This window comes from Schistocerca serialis, chromosome 2, assembly GCF_023864345.2.
Source record: "Schistocerca serialis cubense isolate TAMUIC-IGC-003099 chromosome 2, iqSchSeri2.2, whole genome shotgun sequence".
Classification (NCBI taxonomy): domain Eukaryota; kingdom Metazoa; phylum Arthropoda; class Insecta; order Orthoptera; family Acrididae; genus Schistocerca; species Schistocerca serialis.
Genome location: NC_064639.1, coordinates 55,874,810 through 55,901,621, shown reverse-complemented (window position 1 = coordinate 55,901,621; position 26,812 = coordinate 55,874,810). Strand labels below are relative to the sequence as shown.

Here is a 26,812-nt window from a genome sequence, read left to right as displayed (position 1 = left end):
TCGATAGCGTCTCTAATCATTATATCCGCATATGAGCGTCCACATGACTTAAAGTTACACTCACGTGTTAGTCCCTGAAGGTCCACTAACCAAGATTTATTGGACTGAGTAGGGCCACGTCGGAGGCGAAAGAATTTGTAGTGTGCAGCTACCACATTTACACTGCCACGGAAGTGGGAGTTCAAAGCATCAATCACTTCGTCGTAAGTTTTAGTTTCTGGGCGGGTGGTGGGAAACAATTTCACGAGTGCACGATACAACACAACACTAGCGTTGGCAATGGAAAAAGCAAGCCGCTCTGTACCTGGTACGTTGTATGCTGCGAAGTGTGCCTCGAACTGGGCGATGTATCCTGGCCAGCGTTCAACATCAGGATCGAAGGCACGAAACGGCGGTGCCGTCGACTACAGCGTCGGTACAGACAGTGGCGTCAGAGGCGGTGAAGTAGCTGCAGTTTGTAGTGTGACCAGTCCATTTACGGCAGCAAGCAGCTGCGTCATTTGCTGAGCCCGAAAACGGGCAAGACTGGACAGCGAAGCCTGTTTCTGTGGTGAAGCCATGGTTTACACAAATGGAAGGTCTATATAGCGAACGGTGGGAGCACTCAGATACAGTCACTCAATCACATGGTCGTATCACAAAAAAGCTAAAGCAGTACTGAGCAAAAAAGGAAACAATGGGAGAAAAAAGGGGAAACCTCATCGCCAACTTTTGTATCCCGCCTGGGAGATGGCGCATGGGTAGGAGTGGGATAAGGTGAAATACGTCAGTACTGCAACGAGTAAAAGTGGTTTACTGGTGCAAGAAGAATACACGACTTTGCATATAGGTGAGAAGCCAAAGCGAAGTGTCCCGGCCACCTGCTCTCCACCGAACGGGCTGAAACTGTTGCGATGCTCGTAGAGCTCTCCACAGCCCCGGCTAGAGGGCTTAAGAATGAAATTTTCACTTGACAGGGGAGTGTGCACTGATATAAAACTTCCTCACAGATTAAAACTGTGTGCCCAACCGAGACTCGGACTCAGGACCTTTGCCTTTCGCGGGCAAGTGCTCTACCATCTGAGCTACCCAAGCACGACTCACGCCCCGTCCTCACAGCTTTACTGGCAGAAGTAAAGCTGTGAGGATGGGGCGTGAGTCGTGATTGGGTAGCTCAGATGGTAGAGCACTTGCCTGCGAAAGGCAAAGGTCCCGAGTCCGAGTCTCGGTCCAGCACACAGTTTTAATCTGCCAGGAAGCGTCATCTGCCTTGTGTCACAGAGGGCTAAATGTACTTTGTTTGGTGATTACTTTTGAAATAATAAACTGTTTACATACTCCTTTTTCATCTGTCTTTTTTTGTTCAACTGCCCCTTATTCTATTAGATTTTAATGTGTTATAAGTTAAAAATCTTCAGCTCTTAGGAAAATGGCTAGGCAAACATAGAGAGAGGAAAGTGGCAATGGATATATTCAAAACATTGTCAAGACAATAAATTATAGTAGAGTATTTTAGTAGAGTAAATTATAGTAGAGTATACCAGACTATTAATTTGCAAGTACTTCGGGTAGAAGGTGAAGCTTATTTGTACTTAGCTTTGTATGTTCAGTTATTGGAAAATTCTGTCATTCACATCTGCATGTGTCTTAGGTGGAGATTTCAATTTACCAGATATAGACTGGGACACTCAAATGTTTAGGACAGGTGGTAGGGACAGAGCATCGAGTGACATTATACTGAGTGCACTATCCGAAAATTACCTTGAGCAATTAAACAGAGAACTGACTCGTGGAGATAACATCTTGGACCTACTGATAACAAACAGACCCGAACTTTTCGACTCTGTAAGTGCAGAACAGGGAATCAGTGATCACAAGGCCGTTGCAGCATCCCTGAATATGGAAGTTAATAGGAATATAAAAAAAGGGAGGAAGGTTTATCTGTTTAGCAAGAGTAATAGAAGGCAGATTTCAGACTACCTAACAGATCAAAACGAAAATTTCTGTTCCGACACTGACAATGTTGAGTTTTTATGGAAAAAGTTCAAGGCAATCGTAAAATGCGTTTTAGACAGGTACGTGCCGAGTAAAACTGTGAGGGACGGGAAAAACTCACCGTGGTTCAACAACAATGTTAGGAAACTACTGCGAAAGCAAAGAGAGCTTCACTCCAAGTGTAAACGCAGCCAAAACCTCTCAGACAAACAGAAGCTAAACGATGTCAAAGGTAGCGTAAGGAGGGCTATGCGTGAAGCGTTCAGTGAATTCGAAAGTAAAATTCTATGTACCGACTTGACAGAAAATCCTAGGAAGTTCTGGTCTTACGTTAAATCAGTAAGTGGCTCGAAACAGCATATCCAGACACTCCGGGATGATGATGGCATTGAAACAGAGGATGACACGCGTAAAGCTGAAATACTAAACACCTTTTTCCAAAGCTGTTTCACAGAGGAAGACCGCACTGCAGTTCCTTATCTAAATCCTCACACAAACGAAAAAATGGCTGACATTGAAATAAGTGTCCAAGGAATAGAAAAGCAACTGGAATCATTCAACAGAGGAAAGTCCACTGGACCTGACGGGATACCAATTCGATTCTACACAGAGTACGCGAAAGAACTTGCCCCTCTTCTAACAGCCGTGTACTGCAAGTCTCTAGAGGAATGGAAGGTTCCAAATGATTGGAAAGGAGCACTGGTCGTCCCAGTCTTCAAGAAGGGTCGTCAAGCAGATGCGCAAAACTATAGACCTATATCTCTGACGTCGATCTGTTGTAGAATTTTAGAACATGTTTTTTGCTCGCGTATCATGTCGTTTTTGGAAACCCAGAATCTACTCTGTAGGAATCAACATGGATTCCGGAAACAGCGATCGTGTGAGACCCAACTCACGTTATTTGTTCATGAGACCCAGAAAATATTAGATACAGGCTCCCAGGTAGATGCTATTTTCCTTGACTTCTGGAAGGCGTTCGATACAGTTCCGCACTGTCGCCTGATAAACAAAGTAAGAGCCTACGGAATATCAGAGCAGCTGTGTGGCTGGATTGAAGAGTTTTTAGCAAACAGAACACAGCATGTTGTTATCAATGGGGAGACGTCTACAGACGTTAAAGTAACCTCTGGTGTGCCACAGGGGAGTGTTATGGGACCATTGCTTTTCACAATATATATAAATGACCTAGTAGATAGTGTCGGAAGTTCCATGCGGCTTTTCGCAGATGATGCTGTAGTATACAGAGAAGTTACAGCATTAGAAAATTGTAGCGAAATGCAGGAAGATCTGCAGTGGATAGGCACTAGGTGCAGGGAGTGGCAACTAACCCTTAACATAGACAAATGTAATGTATTGCGAATACATAGAAAGAAAGATCCTTTATTGTATGATTATATGATAGCGGAATAAACACTGGTAGCAGTTACTTCTGTAAAATATCTGGGAGTATGCGTGTGGAACGATTTGAAGTGGAATGATCATATAAGATTAATTGTTGGTAAGGCGGGTGCCAGGTTGAGATTCATTGGGAGAATCCTTAGAAAATGTAGTCCATCAACAAAGGAGGTGGCTTACAAAACACTCATTCGACCTATACTTGAGTATTGCTCATCAGTGTGGGCTCCGTACCAGATCGGGTTGACGGAGGAGATAGAGAAGATCCAAAGAAGAGCGGCGCGTTTTGTCACAGGGTTATTTGGTAACCGTGATAGTGTTACGGAGATGTTTAGCAAACTGAAGTGTCAGACTCTGCAAGAGAGGCACTCTGCATCGCGGTGTAGCTTGCTTGCCAGGTTTCGAGAGGGTGCGTCGCTGGATGAGGTATCGAATATATTGCGTCCCCCTACTTATACCTCCCGAGGAGATCACGAATGTAAAATTAGAGAGATTAAAGTGCGTACGGAGGCTTTCAGACAGTCGTTCTTCCCGCGAACCATACGCGACTGGAACAGAAAAGGGAGGTAATGACCATGGCACGTAAAGTGCCCTCTGCCACACACCGCCAGGTGGCTTGTGGAGTATTGATGTATATGTAGATGTCACAAGAAGTCCTAAGTTCTTTCTATTGGGGTATGATGACATCCAATTTCCAATAGGTGAACGGAGTATCTTTAAATAAAACTCAAGTAATATGTGTAATTTCATGTAATTATTTTATTAAATCTATCTTCTTAACTGCATTTTCATAAAATACACTTTTTTACTCTGGGACACATCTGTCAGAATTAAGCTAATCAACAACTTGTTTTGTGTCTATCACTGAAGCGTACATATTTAGGGATTTGAAGTAGTACAAGCGTTACTGAAGATAACCGATTGATTGACTTATAATTACAAATAATATTTATGAAATTAGACAAGCACACCGTGACGCACATCACAAAATACAGCTGCAATCTGATTTAATAAATTCACACATTTTCCAAACTGAAACTCACATTGCAAGTGTTTTTAACTACTAGCATTACAAGTAGACATTGATTAATTTTGGTAGTCTGATGGGAACTGGTGTTACCACTGCAATAAGGCCATAAGAAGGTCTTTCATGAAAAATATTTCAGGGCTTTCCTATGGTGGGACTGGGCAAAAGTGTAATGTGCGTAATAATGTATTGTAACCAAAAATATTTGTTCTGATTACAACATATTATTTCATGCTATTCTTCCTTAATGTGAAGTTTCTTTTATTATTATTATTATTATTATTATTATTTTTACAGGAAAAAAGGTCAGTGACAAAGTATATGCATTATTACATATAAAAATTTCTCCTGAAAATTTTCACTGTGTAGAATATAGATGGTAGGACAGCATATAGCACTGCTGTTAGCACTTCCTTTTATTGTGCTCTGTATCATTTATGTAATTCCATAGGGGAAGTTCCCAAGCCATATTTTCACTTCTTTGCATAGAACCCTATGGCTTTTAATTTGTAGGACATTGTTACTTTTATGGATGAAACATAATAAAATTACAATTATAACACACTGATCCGATCACATTTACATTGTTTGACAGGACTTCGAATTGGATCTGAGACTTTTCAATCGAGATATAATGAAGAAAGCTCTCCCTTTTCTGGTAGCAATTCTGGAACGAGAGACGAGAGGGTGGTTTCTGCATTTCAGAGAAAGACTAATCTCTGAGCTGAGATCAAAGAAATTGCCAGATGAAGAAATTGAGAAAGTAAGTACTGAACAGAAATCATTCACAGTGAGTGAAATTCAGTAATCATGGTGTCAAATAACCACAATTTACGATAGTCTTCCAGACTTTAGGGAAGACGGGACACGGTTTTTAATAGGGTGCGTGACCACCACAAATGGCAGCGCATGCCGTGTACTGTGCTCGCGTCCGACCACGAGTTCGGTAAGGAGTTCTTGCGGTAGAGTGTTCCATTTCTTCACCGGCATGATCGAGAACCACCGGACGGTCGTTACTGCATGCGGACATGTCGCGGTGCACCTCTGTGATGAGTGCCACGTGCTCGACGGGATCTGACTGTGGTGAACGAGTAGACCCGTCCGTTTGCCAAATATCTACTTGTTCTGAGAGCTTCTCCACCTGTACTCTTAGATGCTGTTGTGCATTATTATCCATTAAAATAAAGTCGGGGCCAAATACGTGTGTGGAGAGACACACGTGGAGGGGGAGTACAGTGTTACAATAGCACTGACAGGTGAGTCTACTGTTTTCAAAGCTTCGGAGGTCAATATGCCCGTGCAACATTATGCCTCCAGACACCATAACACGCGGACCGTCAAATCGATCACATTTAACGACGTTCCCGGGTGCGTTACACGTTCCCACTTCTCACCGTACGAGGGTACGTAACGTGCCCGGGAACGTCGTTAAATGTGATTATTTTATCAGTCCGGTCGTTACGAAGTGATGAGGCGTGCCGACCTCCGAGTCTCCGAATACAGTTCGACCACTGGTCAGCCTTATTGTGACGCTTCATTCCTTCCCCACGTGTGTCTTTTCAGGGGTGCATACAGCCCGACTTCATTTTTACGGACGATAATGTGCGGCTACTTTGAACTGCACAGGTGGAGGAGCTCTCGGAACGAGTGGACGTTTGGCGAGTAGACCGGTCTGCGTGTTTCCCCGACTTAAATCCCATCGAGCGTGTGTGAGATGCGCTGGGGAGACCTACTGCAGGGTGTACACGTGCAACTACAACTGTCTAGCAGTTCTCAACCACTCTGCCAGTGGAGGAGTGGAATGCCCTAGCGAAGGAACGCCTTACCGACCTCGTGGTCGGCCCACTGCATAATTTGCGTTGCTGTCCGTGATGATCACACACCATACTGGGAACTGTGTCCCACCTTTTGTAATATCCGTGGGACCGTCGTACGTCACGGTGACCTCACTGTAAGTATTATCTTCGAATAAAAGTGTCATTTCTTGTATCTAATTGGAAATTAGTTTCAGTTACCTTGTGTACAGTACTATAGCAGTTTTTTCTATGTGTGATCCGAGTATCACTTGAGGTAATACATCACTGAAAAGTTACTTTTGTCCTCAAGTTTTGCACATCAGCGTACATTCTGACAGAAATTATATTTTCCCAGAGGCAGTGTCTTCAATCCGAGCAGTTGCTTTACCCATCTGCCTCACAAAGAGAGTCTTGTGACAGCTTATTTTGCCCTATCTGCATATCAGTAAATCTGAAAATAGTGGAAAGAAGTGCGGCAGGTGTCTCGTAGTACTGTCTTGCCGTGCAATGCGTGAACTGATTTCAGATGGAGCTCTGAAATGAGAAGCACCTTATCCCATGATCTCCTAGATTAGTTTTTTATTATCCTCCTGTCAACTGTCATTTCAGACTTGTTCTATTCACCTACCTGTCCAACTGCTCGAGCTCATTACCGATAAGAGCCATTTTACCGAGTGTGAGTGGCCTACAAAATACCTTGTCACTTAATGTACTATATACATTTCGGTAGTCTGTGCTGCGATGACACCTGAGTGGCACACACTCTTTGTCCCATAATCAGTATCTCATACAGTGCAGGAAGTTGGAACTTTCTCTACAATGTATGTTGTTCTGTTATGATCTGTCTTTCACATTTTCTGGCTTCTCTTGTTGCCATTTTTGTTCCTTCTTCTTCTCCATTAGGTCTATTTACTCCTTTTTACAATTTCCTCTGTGATTGGTTTCTTTTGTTTGAAACAAAAGTAAATCATTGGTACAGTAGCCCTAATTTCCTGATTGCCATAAGGGCATAGGGGTTGAGATTTCTTTTTTGCAATTATTTTACTAAATGTTTGTTTCACATTACCAGTAAAAGTTCTCACCTGCCTAGGAGGTGTAATGGGCCTGCTTTAAAATAGTAAAGGCTCATCACAACAGCCACTGAGTGAAAGTAAAATGTTAAATAACTAAGCTTTTGGAAAGCAAGGGATAGATACTTATGATTTTTAACTTCTTCCACGAAAGAAAAAAAATCTTTCATAAGATCTTAAAATGAGAATAGATGTGTGCAGTGTGCTTTAATTGACAAATATTAAGGTATTCTTAATGGAAAGTCACAAGAAATATTCCAAAAGTAGCTAAGGTCTGTTTGGTGATATATTTTTATTAAATAAGAAAGTTTTTATTAGTGGTTTTAGTTTCATACAAATCTACACCACTAACTTCTTCAACAGATCTGCCTTTGAAATAAACCAGTTGCCAATGGTGGTTTTGACTTTCTTGTGAGCTTCAATCTGTTATCTAGCAAGCCATTGTTTTAAGTGAAAGATGGGCTAATAATCACTGGGTGTGAGGTTTGGACTGTAGGATGGTTGAAAAGTTTCCACTGGAAATGGTGAGTTCTATCTTTTGCACTGGAGCTGTCTTTGGCCGTGTATTATCAGGAAGGAAGATTACACTGACGACTGTTTTATGCGCTGTCAGTATCTCTGTTTGGTGAATATTTCACAATATGAATCACCTACAGTTGTTGATTTGTGAACCACAAAATCAACCAAAAGAAAGCTCTTCACAATATATGCTTTGCAACTGGCAGTAACAATGATTTTTTTAGACTTTTGTTGTTTAGTTTCAGCCACTGTCAAATGACTACTTTACAAAAACAATGACTTCTGAGCTGCCAACATTTGAATATAAGCATACAGACTGTACATGTTGAAAATCCCTTGTGTGTAGATATGGAACAGTAGCCATTCTGCTTTGACTGAAGTAAACAGATTGCTTTTGCTGACAGTTGTTTTGTGTCTGTATTGGTATAGGATACTCATGCCTTACTTGCCATAACAATGAGGGAAAACAAATAATTTACATCTTGTTGAATTTTGTTGTTGTGGTCTTTAGTTCAGAGACTGGTTTGATACAGCTCTCCATGCTATTCTATCGTATGCAAGCTTCTACATCCTTCTGAATCTGCTCAGTGTATTCATGTCTTGGTCTCCCTCTATGATTTTTACCCTCCACACTGCCCTCCAATACTAAATTGGTGATCCCTTAATGCCTCAGAACGTGTCCTGTCAACTGATCCCTTCTTCTAGTCAAGTTGTGCCACAAATTTCTCTTCTCACCAATTCTGTTCAGTACCTCCTCATTAGTTACGTGATCTACCATCTTATCTTCAGCATTCTTCTTTAGCACCACATTTCTTTTCTTTAGAAACGCTTTCCTTGCCATTGCCAGTCTACATTTTATATCCTCTGTACTTTGGCCATCATCAGTTATTTTGCTCCCAAAATAGCAAAACTCATTTACTACTTTAAGTGTCTCATTTCCTAATCTAACTCCCTCAGCATCACCCGACTTAATTCGACTACATTCCATTGTCCTCGTTTTGCTTTTGTTGATGTTCATCTTATATCCTCCTTTCAAGACACTGTCGATTCTGTTCAACTGCTCCTCCAAGTCCTTTGCTGTGTCTGACAGAATTACAATGACATCAGTGAACCTCAAAGTTTTTATTTCTTCTCAATGGATTTTAATACCTACTCTGAATTTTTCTTTTGTTTCCTTTACTGCTTGCTCAATATACAGATTGAATTACATCGGGGAGAGGCTACAACCCTGTCTCACTCCCTTCCCAACCACTGCTTCCCTTTCATGTCCCTCGACTCTTATAACTGCCATCTGGTTTCTGTACAAATTGTAAATAGCCTTTCGCTCCCTGTATTTTACCCCTGCCACCTTCAGAATTTGGAAGAGAGTATTCCAGTCAACACTGTCGAAAGCTTTCTCTAAGTCTTCAAATGCTAGAAACATAGGTTTGCCTTTACTTAATCTATCTTCTAAGATAATTCGTAGGGTCCGTATTGCCCCACATGTTCTAACATTTCTACGGAATCGAAACTGATCTTCTCTGAGGTCGGCTTCTACCAGTTTTTCCGCTCTTCTGTAAGGAATTCGTGTTATTATTTTGGAGCCGTGACTTATTAAACTGATAGTTTGGTAATTTTCACACCTGACAACACCTGCTTTCTTTGGAATTGGTCATGTTATATTCTTCTTGAAGTCTGAGGGTATGTCACCTGTCTCTTACATCTTGCTCACCAGATGGTAGAGTTTTGTCAGGACTGGCTCTCCCAAGGCTGTCAGTAGTTCTAATGGAATGTTGTCTACTCCCGGGGCCTTGTTTCGATGTGCGTCTTTCAGTGCTCTGTCAAATTGTTCACGCAGTATCATACCACCTCCCATTTCATCTTCATCTACATCTTCTTCCATTTCCATAATATTGCCCTTAAGTACGTCACCTTTATATAGACACTCTATATACTTCCACCTTTCTGCTTTCTCATCTTTGCTTAGTAATGGTTTTCCATTTGAGCTCTTGATATTCATTCAAGTGCTTCTCTTTCCTCAAAAGGTTTCTCTACTTTTCCTGTAGGCAGTATCTCTCTTAACCCTAGTGATATATGCCTCTACATCCTTACGTTTGTCCTCTAGCCATGCCTGCTTAGCCATTTTGCACTTCCTGTCGATCTCATTTTTGAGATGTTTGTATTCCTTTTTGACTGCTTCATTTACTGTATTTTTATATTTTCTCCTTTCATCAATTATGTTCGATATCTCTTTTGTTACCCAATGATGTGTACCATCCCTCATCTTTTTACCTACTTGATTCTGTGCTGCCTTCACTATTTCATCTCTCAAATCTACCCATTCTTCTTCAACTGTATTTCTTTCCCCCATTCTTGTCAATCTTTCCCTAATGCTCTCTCTGAAACTCTCTGCAACCTCCGGTTCTTTCTGTTTATCCAGGTCCCATCTCCTTAATGTCCCACCTTTTTTCAGTTCCTTCAGTTTTGATCTACAGTTCATAATCAATAGAGTGTGGTCAGAGTCCACATCTGCCCCTGGCAATGTCTTACAAATTAAAACCTGGTTCCTAAACCTCTCTCTTACCATTATATAATTTATCTGAAACCTTCCAGTGTGTCTATGCCTCTTCCACGTGTATAACCTTGTTTCATTGCTCTTAAACCAAGTGTTAGCTATGATTAAGATATGCTCTGTGCAAAATTCTACCACGCAGCTTCCCCTTTCATTCCTTACCTTCAGTCGATATTCACCTGCTACTTTTCCTTCTCTTCCCTTTCCTGCAATTGTGTTAGAGTCCCCCATGACTACTAAATTTTCATCTCTCTTCACTATCTGAATTATATCTTTTGTCTCATCATACATTTCTTCAATGCCTTCATCATCTGCGGAGCTAGTTGGCATATAAACTTGTACCACTGTGGTAGGCATGGTCTTTGTGTCTTTCTTGGCTACAGTAATGCGTTCACTATGCTGTTTGTAGTAGCTTACCTGCATTCCTATTTTCTATTCATTATTAAACCAACTTCTGTATTACCTTTATTTGATTTCGTAGTTAGACTGACCAGAAGTCTTGTTCCTCCTGCCACTGAACTTCACTGATTCCCACTATATCTAACTTTAACCTATCCATTTTAACCTTTTTAAATTTTCCAACCTACTTGCCCGATTAAGGGATCCAACATTCCTCGCTCTAATCCATAGACCGCCAGTTTTGTTTCTCCTGATAACAATGCCCTCCTGAGTAGTCCCCACCTGGGGATCCAAATGGGGTACTATTTTACCTCTGGAATATTTTGTCCAAGAGGACAAGAGGATGTCATCAGCATTTAACCATTCAGTAAAGCTGCATGCTCTTGGGAAAAATTATGGCTGTAGTTGGTTAGTGTTACAAGGCCAGATCAGTCAATTATCCAGACTGTTGCCCCTGCAACTACTGAAAAGGCTGCTGCCCCTCTTCAGGAACCACACGTTTGTCTGGCCTCTCAACAGATACCCCTCCGTTGTGGTTGCACATTTCTGTATCGTTGAGACACGGAAGCCTCCCCACCGATGGCAAGGTCCATGGTTCATGGGGGTGGGGGATCTTGTTGATAATGGCTCAGAAATCACAGATTTGTGTTGGTTGATAAGCATGTTTTGAACTCACCTTGCACACAGTTTGCAGTATTTAAACGTAACCATAAGAGTCGTGTAAATAGTGATGGGTCCAATATGAGGAAATTAATCAGCCGTATCACCAATTGGCCACTGATAATGAAATTATATTTTGTGGTCAACTTGTTGCACACTTTCATCAGTATGGATACTGGGCCTGTACATCAGATCTTTACTGTGCACATTTACATGGCTACTTTTGAAATCTGGACACCATTGATTAAGTTTTATTCACTCGTTATTGTAGACTTACAAACTAGGCGCAACTTGTGATGAATTTGAATAACTGTATAACTTTTGACTTACAAAAATCGCTTCACAAACATGCTTTGCAACTGGCAGTAGCAACAATTCTTCAAACTTTTGTTGTTTGCTTTCTCCCATGTCAAATCACTATTTTATGAAAACAATGACATCCTTATGTTTTATACAACCAGTAGATAGCACTGCATTCATCCAATTGTGTTCTAAGCTGACAACATTGTGGAAACCATTTTATGTACATTTAAAGTTTTTTACTCAACACTGCATAATAACATTAATAATCTGATAAATGTATTTTACGTAGATGTATACAACTTCCCAGTGTGCTGTGGCTGATGACTTTAATCGTGGTGGCTCGGTACCTTATGCACTGCTTGACTTTTCTTTCAGCTGGACTCGAGTAGCTCATGTAATCAGTAAATTATGTGGGAAGGGAAGAAGAATCAGAGGTGTCAGATGGTGGTTAGCTTGGATTGCTGGAGTTTTATAGAGAGAGATTTCATAATCAAGATGGAGTACCAATATCGAGGATTAAAAGTGTGATGGGATATATTGTATTTGAGGATTTCTTTGCAAAATCCCACTGAAATACAAATAATAGACAAAGCTGCATGAAGCCTTTTAACATCCTACAAATTTCTAAAATCTTCTGTTTCAAACAATGAAAACTCAAAGTTGTAATATCAACAATATAAAGAGAGAGAGAGATTGCTACTCACTGTAAAGATGACATGCTCAGTTGCTGACAGGTTCCAGGAAAAGAAACATACACGTCAGTTTTCAGCCAGCCTTCTGCAGGAAAGGAAACACACACACACACATTCATTCACACAAGCAAGCACGCCTCACACAGACACATGACCAGAATGTATTCTGGCTGCTGGAGATGGTGGTCATGTGTGTATGAAGTATGCTTCCTTGTGTGAATGAATGCATGTGTTTCCTCTTTGAAGAAGGCTTCGGCTGAAAGCCAATGTGTAAGTGTATAGTTAAAATTTATTATCACATAGCAATGAAAATGTATTTTATGCGTTTATTCACAACTTAAGACAGCACACAGGAAAAATACAAGAACAGACTGTTTCTTAAAGTTGTAAATTTATATATTTTTTTGTTTAATGGCACTACCATATCTTGATGAGTGAAGGGGAACTGCACTGAAACTGCTAAGCTTGACAAAACTTTTATTAATCGTCCATAGTAAACTGTGTATGAAAAATGAAAAAATAGTGTAAAAAATCAATTTTGTAGCTACAAGAACAAACCTGGACTATTATACCATTGATTTTCCTTCATTTTTGAACTGAAGTAACCAGTCTCACATGGGGAAACTCTGATAAATTTTTTTTTAAAAAAAGTATATATTTCCCCCGATTGCCATACTTGGGTCACGTCACTTATATATACCCTGACAACTTTGAGAAGCACAAGCTAGAAGAGACTATAGTGTTTAGGCTTACACATTTAGAAGCTTCTTGTAAAAGTACAAACAGCCAATCAGTTACACTAATCGTAAATTGGTGAGGAAATACCATATGACAGCAACCACGTTGTCCATGTTTAATTTATTATGGAGGTGAAATTTCATATTTGTCTGATGCCTTTTGGCTATATTTTAACATACCTCTGCCACAACATGTAGTCTGATTGTTTATATTTCCTTCTGAAGAAGTCGTTTTTATAAATGTTGAAACCATGGTAAAGGGGTTTTAATAAACCTTCCAATTTGCAGCTGATTGACTGTTTGCTATTTTCACAAGAAGATTTCATTCTATGGTTGCTGCTCCAGTCATGTACAAAATTTTAACATTTAGAAGGTACTGGTTGCTTGTATTCTTATAATTTTTTTCCTCACAGAAATGATGCATTTGTGTACTAGCGGACCTACACCTTCAACTGTGGTTAGTTTGACCTCTCTTGTGGTATGAAATGTAATACTCAGAAGGCGTAAATTGTGAGGTATAATGTGCCAAAAACACATACAGCGCAGCTGACTTGTCATGTGTGTTAGGAGCATGAACAATACGTGATACTTTCTAGAATGCATTGCATCCATTCTGGAATATCAGTTATCACAAAGTTTATATTGAAAATTACAAGAAAAATAAATGGGTGGGGAATGGGGATATACAAAGGTGCTTTCTCATTTGTTTTTTTTTCAGGAAGTGAATGCAGCTGTCATGAGAGAGTATTTGCAGAGGGTGTACTCGAGCATCCTGACTCACTCCGGTCTGCAAGCCCTGGGGGAGGGCATTCCCCAGCTGCTGGTCCAGCAAGCTCAGTCAGTTGTTCTGATGCACAGGTTTGTCAAAAGAATCAATCAAACAGTGTTACTGAGTAATGGGTTTTTGCAAAAAGAGAATATTTGCAAGGCTATTTTTAGAACAATGGGAAGTAAACACAAAAGACCTTACTTTGTTAATAATTTCTGGAAGAACAACGTGTCTGTCTGACTTCTTTCTTTCTCTGTTGACTGGAGATGCAGGAACCAGATATGTTTAATTTAATTTATTTTCAATTCTCTTACACCCATTACATCATTCTTCATTGTACCATTTTCTGTTCTGTATCTCATTGACTATCTCTTATATAACTTCCTCATTTCTCTTCTTTATCCTGATTTTCCTAAACTCTCACTCAAGATTTATCGCTTCTGCTTACCTCTCTATCTCGTCTTCCTATTACACGGTTTCTTTCTTTGGTCCATTAATGTTCTTTGAACAACTACTTGCTTATTGTCTCTTAATAATCAACTATTTTTGGTATTACTAAACTAGGAGAGAGGAAGTTAGATCAAAATCCTTATTTATTTATTTATTATTTTCTGGAGACATACCCTCTTGTGCTTCTAAAGCAGGTTATACTGCACACTGAATATTATCTGCATGTTGTTGTTGTTGTGGTGGTCTTCAGTCAAGAGACTGGTTTGATGCAGCTCCCCACACTACTCTATCCTGTGCAAGTTCTTCATCTCTGAGTAACTGCTGCAACATACATCCTTCCGAATCTGCTTAATGTATTCATCTGTTGGCCTCCGTCTACAATTTTTACCCTCCACAGTTCCCTCCAGTACTAAATTGATGATCCCTTGATGCCTCAGAATGTGTCCTACCAACCGATCCCTTCTTCTAGTCAGGTTGTTCCACAAATTCCTCTTCTCCCCAATTCTGTTCAGTACCTCTTCATTAATTACATGATCTACCCACCCAATCTTCAGCATCCTTCTGTGGCTTCACATTTCAAAAGCTTCTATTCTCGTCTTGTCTAAACTATTTATCGTCCATGTTTCACTTCCATACATGGCTACACTCCATACAAATACTTTCAGAAAAAGACTTCCTGACGCTAAAATGTATACTCGATGTTAACAAATTTCTGTTCTTCAGAAATGCTTTCCTTGCCTTTCTCTGCATAGTAGTACTGTATTTTAACTCTTACCTCTAATAATGCAGAAATATTTTATATGTTTCATATACATCTCCCCCTCTGTCTGTGTCTATTATTGAGACCTTCTCATCCTTTTCTTTTCAACGTTCTCCATTTCATCCCCTCTCCTTTGCAAGAAGGAACTAATAGTTATGTAAACTTGGATAATATTGTCCTTTTTACTTCTATGTGTGTATCAGCTGTATCAAATGTTCTGCCCGCACAAGATAAAAACTGACCAACAATTCTGACTCACCTTTTTAAGTTTTCTCAATATAATTTTACATTTACACAATTAACATCTAATACTGTAGTTATAATTGTTGGCTCAGTGAACTACTTGGGAAAACCTCAAGTCATCACAATTCTTTCCCGATTAATATATTGTTCTACTGCTAGTTACTAATGTATTTATATTAAACTAAATTATGATTACTTATGGTACGACAAAGCAAAAAGTCTCTGAGCCCACAGTTTTTCTACATTCTTTGTTAAAATATTTCCGGACATTTGTTCGTGGTCACTCTTGCTTGCACGCCACATCACATCATGACACATCACTCAGGGGAAAGTGTTGTAGCTTTTGGTACTCCTCTCAGACTTTCTCTTCTAGGCAGCCCTGTAATAGAATTTAATTTATTTTTTTATTCTGTTTTTAAATGGTGGCATTCACTTCTTATGTACAACAGCCTTTTTTCTGAAATTACAAAGATTACTTTGGAAAATTAAGGTTCTTCTAAATGTCAAAACATGTCCCAAGATATAAATCATTCAAGTACCTACAGACAAGTACTCTATCGAAATTTAAACGTGTTGCAATCAAGAAAATCATGTCAGTACTGTCTTTATCAATTATCTGCTACATTATTACATTGCTACATACCAACAATCAGTAAGTGAAATCATATGAAATAGAAATATTACCAAAACCCCCCCATGAACCATGGACCTTGCTGTTGATGGGGAGGCTTACGTGTCTCAATGATACAGATAGCCGTACCGTAGGTGCTACCACAACGAAGGGGTATCTGTTGAGAGGCCAGACAAATGTGTGGTTCCTGAAGAGGGGTAGCAACCTTTTCAGTAGTTGCAGGGGCAACAGTCTGGATGATTGACTTAACTGGCCTTGTAACACTAACCAAAACGGCCTTGCTGTGCTGGTACTGCGAATGGCTGAAAGCTAGGGGAAACTACAGCCGTAATTTTTCCCGAGGGCATGCAGCTTTACTGTATGGTTAAATGATGATGGCGTCCTCTTGGGTAAAATATTCCGGAGGTAAAATAGTCCCCCATTCGGATCTCCGGGGCTGGGGGCAGGGGAGGGGGGGGGAGGGGGTGCTACTCAGGATGACGTTGTTATCAGGACAAAGAAAACTGGCGTTCTACGGATCGGAGCGTGGGATGTCAGATCCTTTTATCGGGCAGGTAGGTTAGAAAATTTAAAAAGGGAAATGGATAGGTTAAAGTTAGATGTAGTGGGAATTAGTGAAGTTTGGTGGCAGGAGGAACAATACTTTTGGCCAGGTGAATACAAGGTTATAAATACAAAATCAAATAGAGGTAATGCTGGAGTAGGTTTAATAATGAATAAAAAAATAGGAATGCGGGTAAGCTTCTACAAAAAGCATAGCAAATGCATTATTGTGGCCAAGATAGCAACGAAGTCCACGCCAACCACAGTAGTACAAGTTTATATGCCAACTAGCTCCGCAGATGACGAAGAGACTGATGAAATGTATGATGAGGTAAAAGAAATTATTCAGATAGTGAAGGGAGACGAAAATTTAATAGTCATGGGTGACTGGGATTCGATAGCAGGAAAAGGAAGAGAAGGAAATGTGGAGCTCAGATGGAAACCCAGTTCTAAGCAAAGAAGGGAAAGCAGAAAGGTGGAAGTAATATATAGAGGGTCTATACAAGGGCGATGTACTTGAGGACAGTATTATGGAAATGGAAGAGGATGTAGATGAAGATAAAATGGGAAATATGATACTGCATGAAGAGTTTGACGGAACACTGAAAGATCTAAGTTGAAAGAAGGCCCCGGGAGTAGACAACATTGCATTAGGACTACTGATAGCCTTGGGAGAGCCAGCCCCGACAAAACTCTACCATCTGGTGAGCAAGATGTATGAGACAGGCGAAATACTCTCAGACTTCAAGAAGAATATAATAATTCCAATCCCAAAGAAAGCAGGTGTTGACAGAACTATCAGTTTAATAAATCACAGCTGCAAAATAGTAACACAAATTATTTACAGACGAATGGAAAAACTGGTAGAAGCCGACCTCGGGGAAGATCAATTTGGATTCCGTAGAAACGTGAGAACACGTGAGGCAGTACTGACCCTACGATTAATCTTAGAAAATAGATTAAGGAAAGGCAAACCTATGTTTCTAGCATTTGTAGACTTAGAGAAAGCTTTTGACAATGTTGACTGGAATACTCTCTTTCAAATTCTGAAGGTGGAAGGGTTAAATTCAGGGAGCGAAAGGCTATTTACAATTTGTACAGAAACCAGATGGCAGTTATAAGAGTTGAGGGGCATGAAAGGGAAGCAGTGGTTGGGAAGGGAGTGAGTCAGGGTTGTAGCCTATCCCTGCTGTTATTCAATGTGTATATTGAGCAAGCAGTAAAGGAAACAAAAGAAAAATTTGGAGTAGGTATTAAAATCCATGGAGAAGAAATTAAAACTTTGAGGTTCACTGATGTCATTGTAATTCTGTCACAGACAGCAAAGGACTTGGAAGAGCAGCTGAACGGAATGGACAGTGTTTTTGAAAGGAGGAAATAAGATGAACATCAACAAAAGCAAAAAGAGGATAATGGAATGTAGTCAAATTAAATCAGCTGATGCTGAGGGTATTAGATTAGGAAATGAGACGCTTAAAGTAGTAAATGAGTTTTGCTATTTGTTGAGCAAAATAACTGAGGATGGTTGGAGTAGAGAGGATATAAAATGTAGACTGGCAATGGCAAGGAAAGCGTTTCTGAAGAAGAGAAATTTGTTAACATCAAGTATAGATTTACGGGTCAGAAAGTCTTTTCTGAAACTATTTGTATGGAGTGTAGCCATCTATGGAAGTGAAAGATGGACAATAAATAGTTTAGACAAAAAGAGAATAGAAGCTTTCAAAATGTGGTGCTACAGAAGGATTCTGAAGATCAAATGGGTAGATCACATAACTAATGAGGAGGTATTGAATAGAATTGGGGAGAAGATACATTTTTGCCACAACTTGGTTAGATGGATGGATCGGTTGGTAGGACATATTCTGAGGCATCAAGTGATCACCAATTTAGTATTAGAGGGCAGTGCGGAGGGTAAAAATTGTAGAGGGAGACCAAGAGATGAATACACTAAACAGATACAGAAAGATGTAGGTTGCAGTAGGTACTGGGAGATGAAGCAGCTTGCACAGGATAGAGTAACATGGAGAGCCGCATCAAACCAGTCTCTGGACTGAAGACCACAACAACAACAACAACATTACCAAATATCAGATACAAGTTAGATACACTTTGAAGTAGAAGCTACTGGAAATCAAAACAGATTTCCACTTTCAAGACACATAGAATTGTTCGGATGTTAAAGAAACTCAGTTGATTTGCAATTATCACATGGTCCATGGTAAAAGACCTTCTACTGTTTCAGGGCAATAAACAATGAAATGACAAGTAATGTAAAGAAAACAACCACTATGAAATTCTATGTAAACAAAAAACCAGATTACAATAACCTGGAAAAAATAATGAACTCATATAGTGTGTGGAAAGCACAACATTTCTTGGAATGCATGTTGACTGTCGATTAAAGTGGGAAGAGCATGTAAAAATAATTAGTAGCAGAATCCGTATATAAGATCTGCATTCACACGTCAGTGTGCAATATTTCGTGTATTGGATCTTCGGTTATTAGCTACAGCATAATTTTCTGGGGAGTTAATAGGAAAAGATATTCAAGCTATGTTCAGACTGCTGAAAGGTATAATGGCCAAGAGTGGCCTCCAGCTGGTTAAAATGTTGGAAGTCTTGACTGTCCCTAGCTGTTAATTTTTCAGTGTTTTGAGTGATGAAATTCATACAATCTAAGTGTAATGTTATTGGATAGATAAAAAATCTAACACCAAATTGTGGCACGAGAACACACATATGAAGGTATCAAAGTTTGCAAGTTTTTGGAGCCAGTGACAGAAGGGTTGAAAGGGAAGCGAGAGGGGTAAAGGAAAAGGGCTGGTGAGGTTTAGAAAAAGAAATATAGTTTGCGAAAGTTACCCAGAACCCCAGGTCAGGGGTTGGGAAGGAAAGACTGATTGTTGGGGACTGCACTGGAAGAGATCTGAAATCCTGAGAGCTTAAAGATGGAAGATAGGGTAATATGCAAGACACTGCCAAAATATCGTGCATGAGTTAATGACAGCAAAAGCTAAGTGCATTGTATGTGATAGAGGTGGGAGGAGATGGTGAAAAATAGGCAGGTCATAAAATGAAAGATGTAGAAAACTGAAAGGGAGTGAAGAAGGGAATAGTTACTCTACCCCTTTTCCTAAACCTCACCAGTCCTGTTCTTTCACCCATTTTCCTTCTCCTTCAATCCTTCTGCCAGAAGAAGGAGCCACTGGCTCCAAAAGCTTGCAAACTTAAATATCTTTATATGTGTGTTCTCCTGCCACTGCTTGGTGAGTAGATTTTCCACAATTCTGCTAACAATATATTTTCAAAAACTGATTATTTTTGTAGATATAAAGTGTATATTGTGTCATGGATTAATAAAGAAAATCAATCAATCAATCAGTCAGTCAATCAGCTAAAGGTACAAGATAGTGTTCGAGTGACGGAGAATGGCTTAATTTCCCCACGTTGTATAAACATATCTAAAACTATATAGCACTGTACTCACCATAAAATTCTTATGACAGTCTCTAGTGTGCCTTCCTTGGAGCAACAACTGAGAAACATTGTGTGTTCCAAGACACACCATCCTGTAGGTACAATACTTTTCCTTATACACTTCACTGTTGACAGTAGTGATCTTTATTGACACCTCATATACTTCTTGCCTCTAATTCATCCACTCTCTTCTAATAACATCTCTCATGCCTGTTTTTATGTCATTTTTGCTAACATGTACTGTGAACTTGTATAGTTCATTCTGAGACAGGTTGTTCATTACAAGGGATCAACTCCTTGTCTGACCACTTAGATCCAGCTTCTCCATAGTTCCCCTGAATCAGTCAAGGTGAGTATTAGGGTGGTTCTTATGATACGGACACAGCCAGTGATTTCCAGTTTCATTTTATGTTCTATTTGCTTAGTAACATAAAAAAAATTATATGGCTAGTTCGATTAAAATTATGAACTTTCATATTATAAAAAATTGCTAACCTGCAAATAATTCTTTGGTTGCATATTTCAGGGCAGTGGAGAATGTTCAGCAGAAGTTAGCAAAAACAAAAGAATCTCTTCGGCATCGAATAGAAACTATGTATCCAGTGATGTCACGTATTCAGCCTTGGATGAGAGAAAAGCTACGGAATGCAGAGGTTTGTAGTACTGCATTCTTTCTCATGTAATATATCTTCTGTAACTAATTTTTTTTGTGCAGGGTAAGGGAAATATAATTGTTACAGCAAAAGTGTTGCCTGATTTTCTTTTTTGGAGTTTCCTGTAAATGTTTATTGTTATGTTATCAGTTGTAGTCATGCCCTGGGCTGTAGTATGTTACACACCTCACGATACAGACAAAACTAGATGTTGGCTGCCATTCTTCATTGTACAAAATTAATTTAATGTCCTTCAGAATTCCATTTCTGACAAGCTCAAGTGCTCGCAATGTTCTCCCGACTTGATGTTCCCAATTTGTGCACAATATTTTGACGTGTCAGCTATTGTCAGTCTCGCACCATTATTTATAGCTGAGTTCAGTTTCCAATACCTGACATATATCATTTAAACTGAAACCTGCTTTCCATTTTATTAGGTTTACTGATTTCAGTAGATTTCTAAATTATGCTGCCACAAAAATTCGGAATGTGCACCTGATAGTTTAAATGAGGCTCAAGATATGACATTGGATGTATTAAGGACTTGCAGGCTATTGCATTCGCCAGAGCTGTAAAATACCAAGAAGATTTGCAGTTCATGGAATATCAGTGCAGACCCTAAAAAACAAATGAATACGGTATCTTGGTGAGGAGGAAATTGAACTCTGCTGTAAATAGCGATGTGAGACTGACAGTAGTTCACAGCATGATCAGAGTTGGGCAGTGAGTCCACGTAACAGCTAAATTTGAAGCACCTGAAGAAGACTACTGGATCAGTCATCTAAACACTGTGAGTAAAATTGAAACGATAACACGGTAGGAAACTAGAAAGCACGTTGTTAATCGATTCGGCTAAGAACATTTGAGAGATCATGAGTTATATGCAATTTATGATATTTATGTTGTATCAATTGTTTCTATAATGTCCGTAGACTAATAGTTTGACTTAAAGCTGGAAAGGACAAGTAATCAGCTGAAACATTGTGTTACTTTAATGGCATGATTTATTTCTCAGACTATGTATTTGTTAGGTGCACACAAATGTATTTGTTTTCCTTCACATTAAGTAACTCAGCTTCAAGTTAATGATACCAAATTATCTTGTAAGATCCTCCCTATTATCCTCTCACTGGATATAATTCAGATCCTACTCCCATAGTCAGTTTGACAACGTAAGTTCAAGGATATTTTTCCGCATGTGTGACTTACAATTTTTGACAAATACCGAGTAGAAAAATTTTACTTGGCACCCAGAGTGCTGCTACTAATTGCGGTAAGTCCTGTATAGAAAGCAGCGTGGTAGCTTGTGTCGCTCAGACCTCAAACTGGTCCATCCTCCTCCGAATGTGCAGGCTGTGTTGCCATGAGTAGTTATCGAAATTTAGTCAGTGGTAGGATCCTGTACTGCTACGTTCAAGAAAGATCTGTGACGATCACAGACATTATTAATTAAGGATTGGAGACTACATTTATTTTATCAGTTCCATCTCATTTGCCAGTAACATACTGACAATCCTACAGGGTAGTACAAATCAAACTTGACATAATTGTGCCAGAACTGTGTAACCTGCTACCAAGTGCCGATAACATCCTGGCAACACGTCCACACGGCAAGTCCTTCTTGTGCTCACTGCTACCCGACACTTGCTGCATGCTGGCGTGCGCTGAATTGGGCCCATTATTAACACCGGAAGCAAACAGTAGTGTGCTCTTAGAGTTTCGTGACAGTATGTAATTTTGAGAACTGATCGAAACCCCACATAAACAGATACATTATCAAAAAAAAACAATATGAGGCTGGGACTTGTGATATACATAGACAAAATAATCAATTTTTGGAATATAATACAGGGTTATTCTAAATGATGGACCCATTTTCAAAAATGTTTTTAAGTGCAAATCCAAAATGAACAAATGTTATACCAATGAAAAGAGGAAGTTTCAAAGATTTTGGCGGGTGGCGGCAGGTGGGTGGTGACGGTTTCAGAAGCGGCTGGTAGAGCTCGCGCGGCAGTAGGACTGTCATTCTGTTTCACTGTCCGTTGTCACTGGATCATTGCTGCCGTGCACTCAATAACAGCAGATACACTTTCGCACGTGTGGGACGAGTTAGACTAACGCGTCGAAGTTTGCTGTGCAGCCAACGATGGCCACATTGAACATTTATAACATTTATCACATTTCTAATTATTAAATAATTATTAAAAACTAATTAATTGTTGAATTTATTAAATTGATATCAAACTTTATTTAAAAAAAACTTTGAACTTCCTCTTTTCATTGGTATAAAGATTGTTCATTTTGGATTTGTGCTTGAATAAATACGAAGTTTTGAAAATGGGTCCATCAATTAAAATAATCCTGTATAATCAGACGAATAAAAAATCTAGTCACTGATTGGCAGCCGGTGACTCCTTCTTCTGGAAGAAGAATTGAAGGGGAAGGTAGGAGGATGTGGGAAAAGGTCTGGTGAGGTTTAGGAAATGGGAGAGCTGGGAAAGTAACACAGGGTCAGGGAGGGGTGGGGGGGAACTTGCAGAATGGGTTCCTGTGTGTGTGTGTGTGTGTGTGTGTGTGTGTGTGTGAGGGAGAGAGAGAGAGAGGGAGAGAGAGAGAGAGAGAGAGAGAGAGCTGTGCTTGTCTTGCCTGCTTTAGAAGGAGGCCTTTTGGCCAAAAGCTCACATGTTCAGCAGTCTTTTGTTGTACCTGTCTGCGACTCAGCATCTCCTCTATGTAGTGAGCAGCAATCTATCCTTTTCACAATATTGTCATTATTCCATACTGGATTTTCAACTGATTGACAAAGCACTATGCAAGTGTTAGTAAGAATCAAAAGCTAAGTGCATAATTTGTGGCAGAAAGATGGAGGTGAGGGTGAGGGTGGGGAAATAAGGTCAGCAAATAAATGATGCAGAAAACTAAAAATGAGTGAAGAAAGGAATAGTTACTGAGAAGAAATGCTGATACCAAAGAAATTGATGTAAATTAAGTCCATCTGGGTGGCAAGAACTGAGGACGTATCGTAACGTCTGTCCTGACCTGTGGAATTCAGAGAAAGTGGTGTCAGAGGGAAGAATCCAGATGGCACTTGCGATGAAATAGACACTGAAATTGCAAATGTCACCACTCTGTCAAGTCCAGAGATAAATACACTTGCACTTACGCTCAATCCAAATGGTAATACTTGAAATTCGTATCTCCTGCCCCCACATATGAAGGTGGTATATTTCCGACTTTCTTCGTGTAGTTTTATTTGCCAATATGAAAACAAGAGGTCAATTATAGTACTACAATTAAGCATTATGGAATTTCATAAGCTGTTCCTCTAAATTGTCTAGACATGTTCGGCCTGGTACAATAATCTTATTAATGTTATGTGCGTTGAGGACCGAACGCACCTTGCCATCTGGCTTACTCACAGCTAAGATAGGACTACAATAACAGGAAAGTGATGGTTGTATTATGTCCCATTCAAGCATTGTGTTAATCTCTTTTTTTACTGCTTACCTCTTTGTACATGGTATAGGGTATGAGGTAGAACGAAAAGTTTCTTGAGGATGTTGTTGTTGATGTGGTCTTCAGACCTGAGACTGGTTTGATGCAGCTCTCCAGGCTACTCTATCCTGTGCAAGCTTCATCTCCCAGTACCTACTGCAGCCTACATCCTTCTGAATCTGCTTAGTGTATTCATCTCTTGGTCTCCCTCTACGATTTTTACCCTCCGCGCTGCCCTCCAATACTAAATTGGTGATCACTTGATGCCTCAGAATATGTCCTACATAGAATTTCATAGTGGTTGTTTTCTTTACATTACTTTTCATTTCACTGTTTATTGCCCTGAAACAGTAGAAGGTCTTTTACCACGGATCATGTGATAATTGCAAATCAACTGAGTTTCTTTAACATCCTAACAATTTTATGTGTCTTGAAAGTGGAAATCTGTTTTGATTTCCAGTAGCTTCTATTTCAAAGTGTATCTAACTTGTATCTGATTTTTGGCAATGTTGTTGTTGTTGTGGTCTTCAGTCCAGAGACTGGTTTGATGCGGCTCTCCATGTTACTCTATCCTGTGCAAGCTTCATCATCTCCCAGTACCTACTGCAACCTACATCCTTCTGAATCTGTTTAGTGTATTCATCTCTTGGTCTCCCTCTACAATGTTTACCCTCCGCCCTGCCCTCCAATACTAAATTGGTGATCACTTGATGCCTCAGAATATGTCCTACCAACCGATCCATCCTTTTAGTCAAGTTGTGCCAAAAATTTATCTTCTCCCCAATTTTATTCAATATCTCCTCATTAGTTATGTGATCTACCCATTTGATCTTCAGCATCCTTCTGTAGCACCACATTTTGAAAGCTTCTATTCTCTTTTTGTCTAAACTATTTATTGTCCATGTTTTACTTCCATAGGTGGCTACACTCCATACAAATAGTTTCAGAAAAGACTTCCTGACCCTTAAATCTATTCTCGATGTTAACAAATTTCTCTTCTTCAGAAACGTTTTCCTTGCCATTTCCAGTCTACATTTTATATCCTCTCTACTCCAACCATCCTCAGTTATTTTGCTCAACAAATAGCAAAACTCATTTACTACTTTAAGCATCCCATTTCCTAATCTAATACCCTCAGCATCAGCCGATTTAATTTGACTACATTCCATTATCGTCGTTTTGCTTTTGTTGATGTTCATCTTATATCCTCCTTTCCACCAAGACACTGTCCATTCCATTCAACTGCTCTTCCAAGTCCTTTGCTGTCTCTGACAGAATTACAATGTCCTCGCTGAACCTCAAAGTTTTTATTTCTTCTCCATGGATTTTAATACCTACTTTGAATTTTTCTTTTGTTACCTTTACTGCTTGCTCAATATACAGATTGAATAACATCGGGGATAGGTGACAACCCTGTCTCGCTCCCTTCCCAACCACTGCTTCCCTTCCATAGCCATCGACTCTTATAACTGCCATCTGGTTTCTGTACAAATTGTAAATAGCCTTTCACTCACTGTATTTTATCCCTGCCACCTTCAGAATTTGAAAGAGAGTATTCCAGTCAACATTGTCAGAAGCTTTCTCTAAGTCTACAAATGCTAGAAACGTAGGTTTGCCATTTTCTAAGATAAGTAGGGCTACTAGTGCCTCACGTGTTCGAACATTTCTATGGACTCCAAACTGATCTTCCCCGAGGTCGGCTTCTACCAGTTTTTCCGCTCTTCTGTAAAGAGTTCGTGTTAGTATTTTGCAGCTGTGACTTATTAATATACAATGGAAATTGGTTGATAATTGCTGCTTGAATAATTAAAAGAAAATTGGAAAGAATAATTGAAAGAAATTGGAGGGTACACATGTCGTGAACGAACTTTAACTATCACTAATATCAACAGACCTTCAATATTCAATACATTTAAGATCAATATTCATCATTTAAATTTACATACTTCTTGTCTTTGCCATTGTGCGTAGAGCTAGTTATTACGATGCTGTTACCGGATTGCCCCTCCTCTGCTCGTGCAAATTCCTCTCGTCTGCTTCGATCCTCTTGATGTGAGAGTCTTGATGCAGGTGAAATGATGAACGTATGGGGTTATTTTTATAAATATCCATATATAAACTTTGTCTCCCTAATAACTTTTATTACACTTGTTTAATGTATGGTTAGAATACACATTTTTGATCAATACTAACATGGCGGAACTCCTCGTACGTCCACCTGCTACCACTTATAGAAACAAACAGGTGAAGATACAGAAATTAATACTTGTTTTGTTTGTATCCCAACAGTATCACTGGTACAAAATACCTTATTATTTTTGATCCATTATAGGCACTACGATGCGCAGCCCTGCAACCTGTATATTAGAATTTCTTATGGGTTTTACAGTTTGTTTCTGGTAGTTTCCATACAAATTTTGTTCTCCATCCATGCACATCCATCTTGCATGATCCTTCCTCTCTTCCTTTTGGCAATGTTATTCACTTCGTGTTTATTTATTTACATTTTTTATGTGTAGGCCAAGCTGATGTCTTTTGCAAACTCATACATATTTTGAGTAGATTACTATTGACAGCACTTGCATACAATAATGGTATTAGTATTATAAATATATTACGTGTTACAAGAGGGGGCAAGTAGGTTAGAATTTACTGAGTGAATATAAAT

At 39.5% G+C, this 26,812-nt stretch overlaps 1 protein-coding gene across 2 annotated transcripts in view; it reads left to right on the top strand.

The window, feature by feature from the left end:
- LOC126456757 (uncharacterized) overlaps positions 1 to 26,812 on the top strand; it is a 783,002-nt gene that overhangs the window by 617,462 nt on the left and 138,728 nt on the right. For both annotated transcript variants that reach the window (XM_050092505.1, XM_050092504.1), the window contains 3 exons: positions 4,992 to 5,159; positions 13,842 to 13,981; positions 20,523 to 20,649. In XM_050092505.1, the coding sequence (XP_049948462.1) occupies positions 4,992 to 5,159; positions 13,842 to 13,981; positions 20,523 to 20,649 (435 nt within the window). The remainder of the gene's footprint in view (positions 1 to 4,991; positions 5,160 to 13,841; positions 13,982 to 20,522; positions 20,650 to 26,812) is intronic.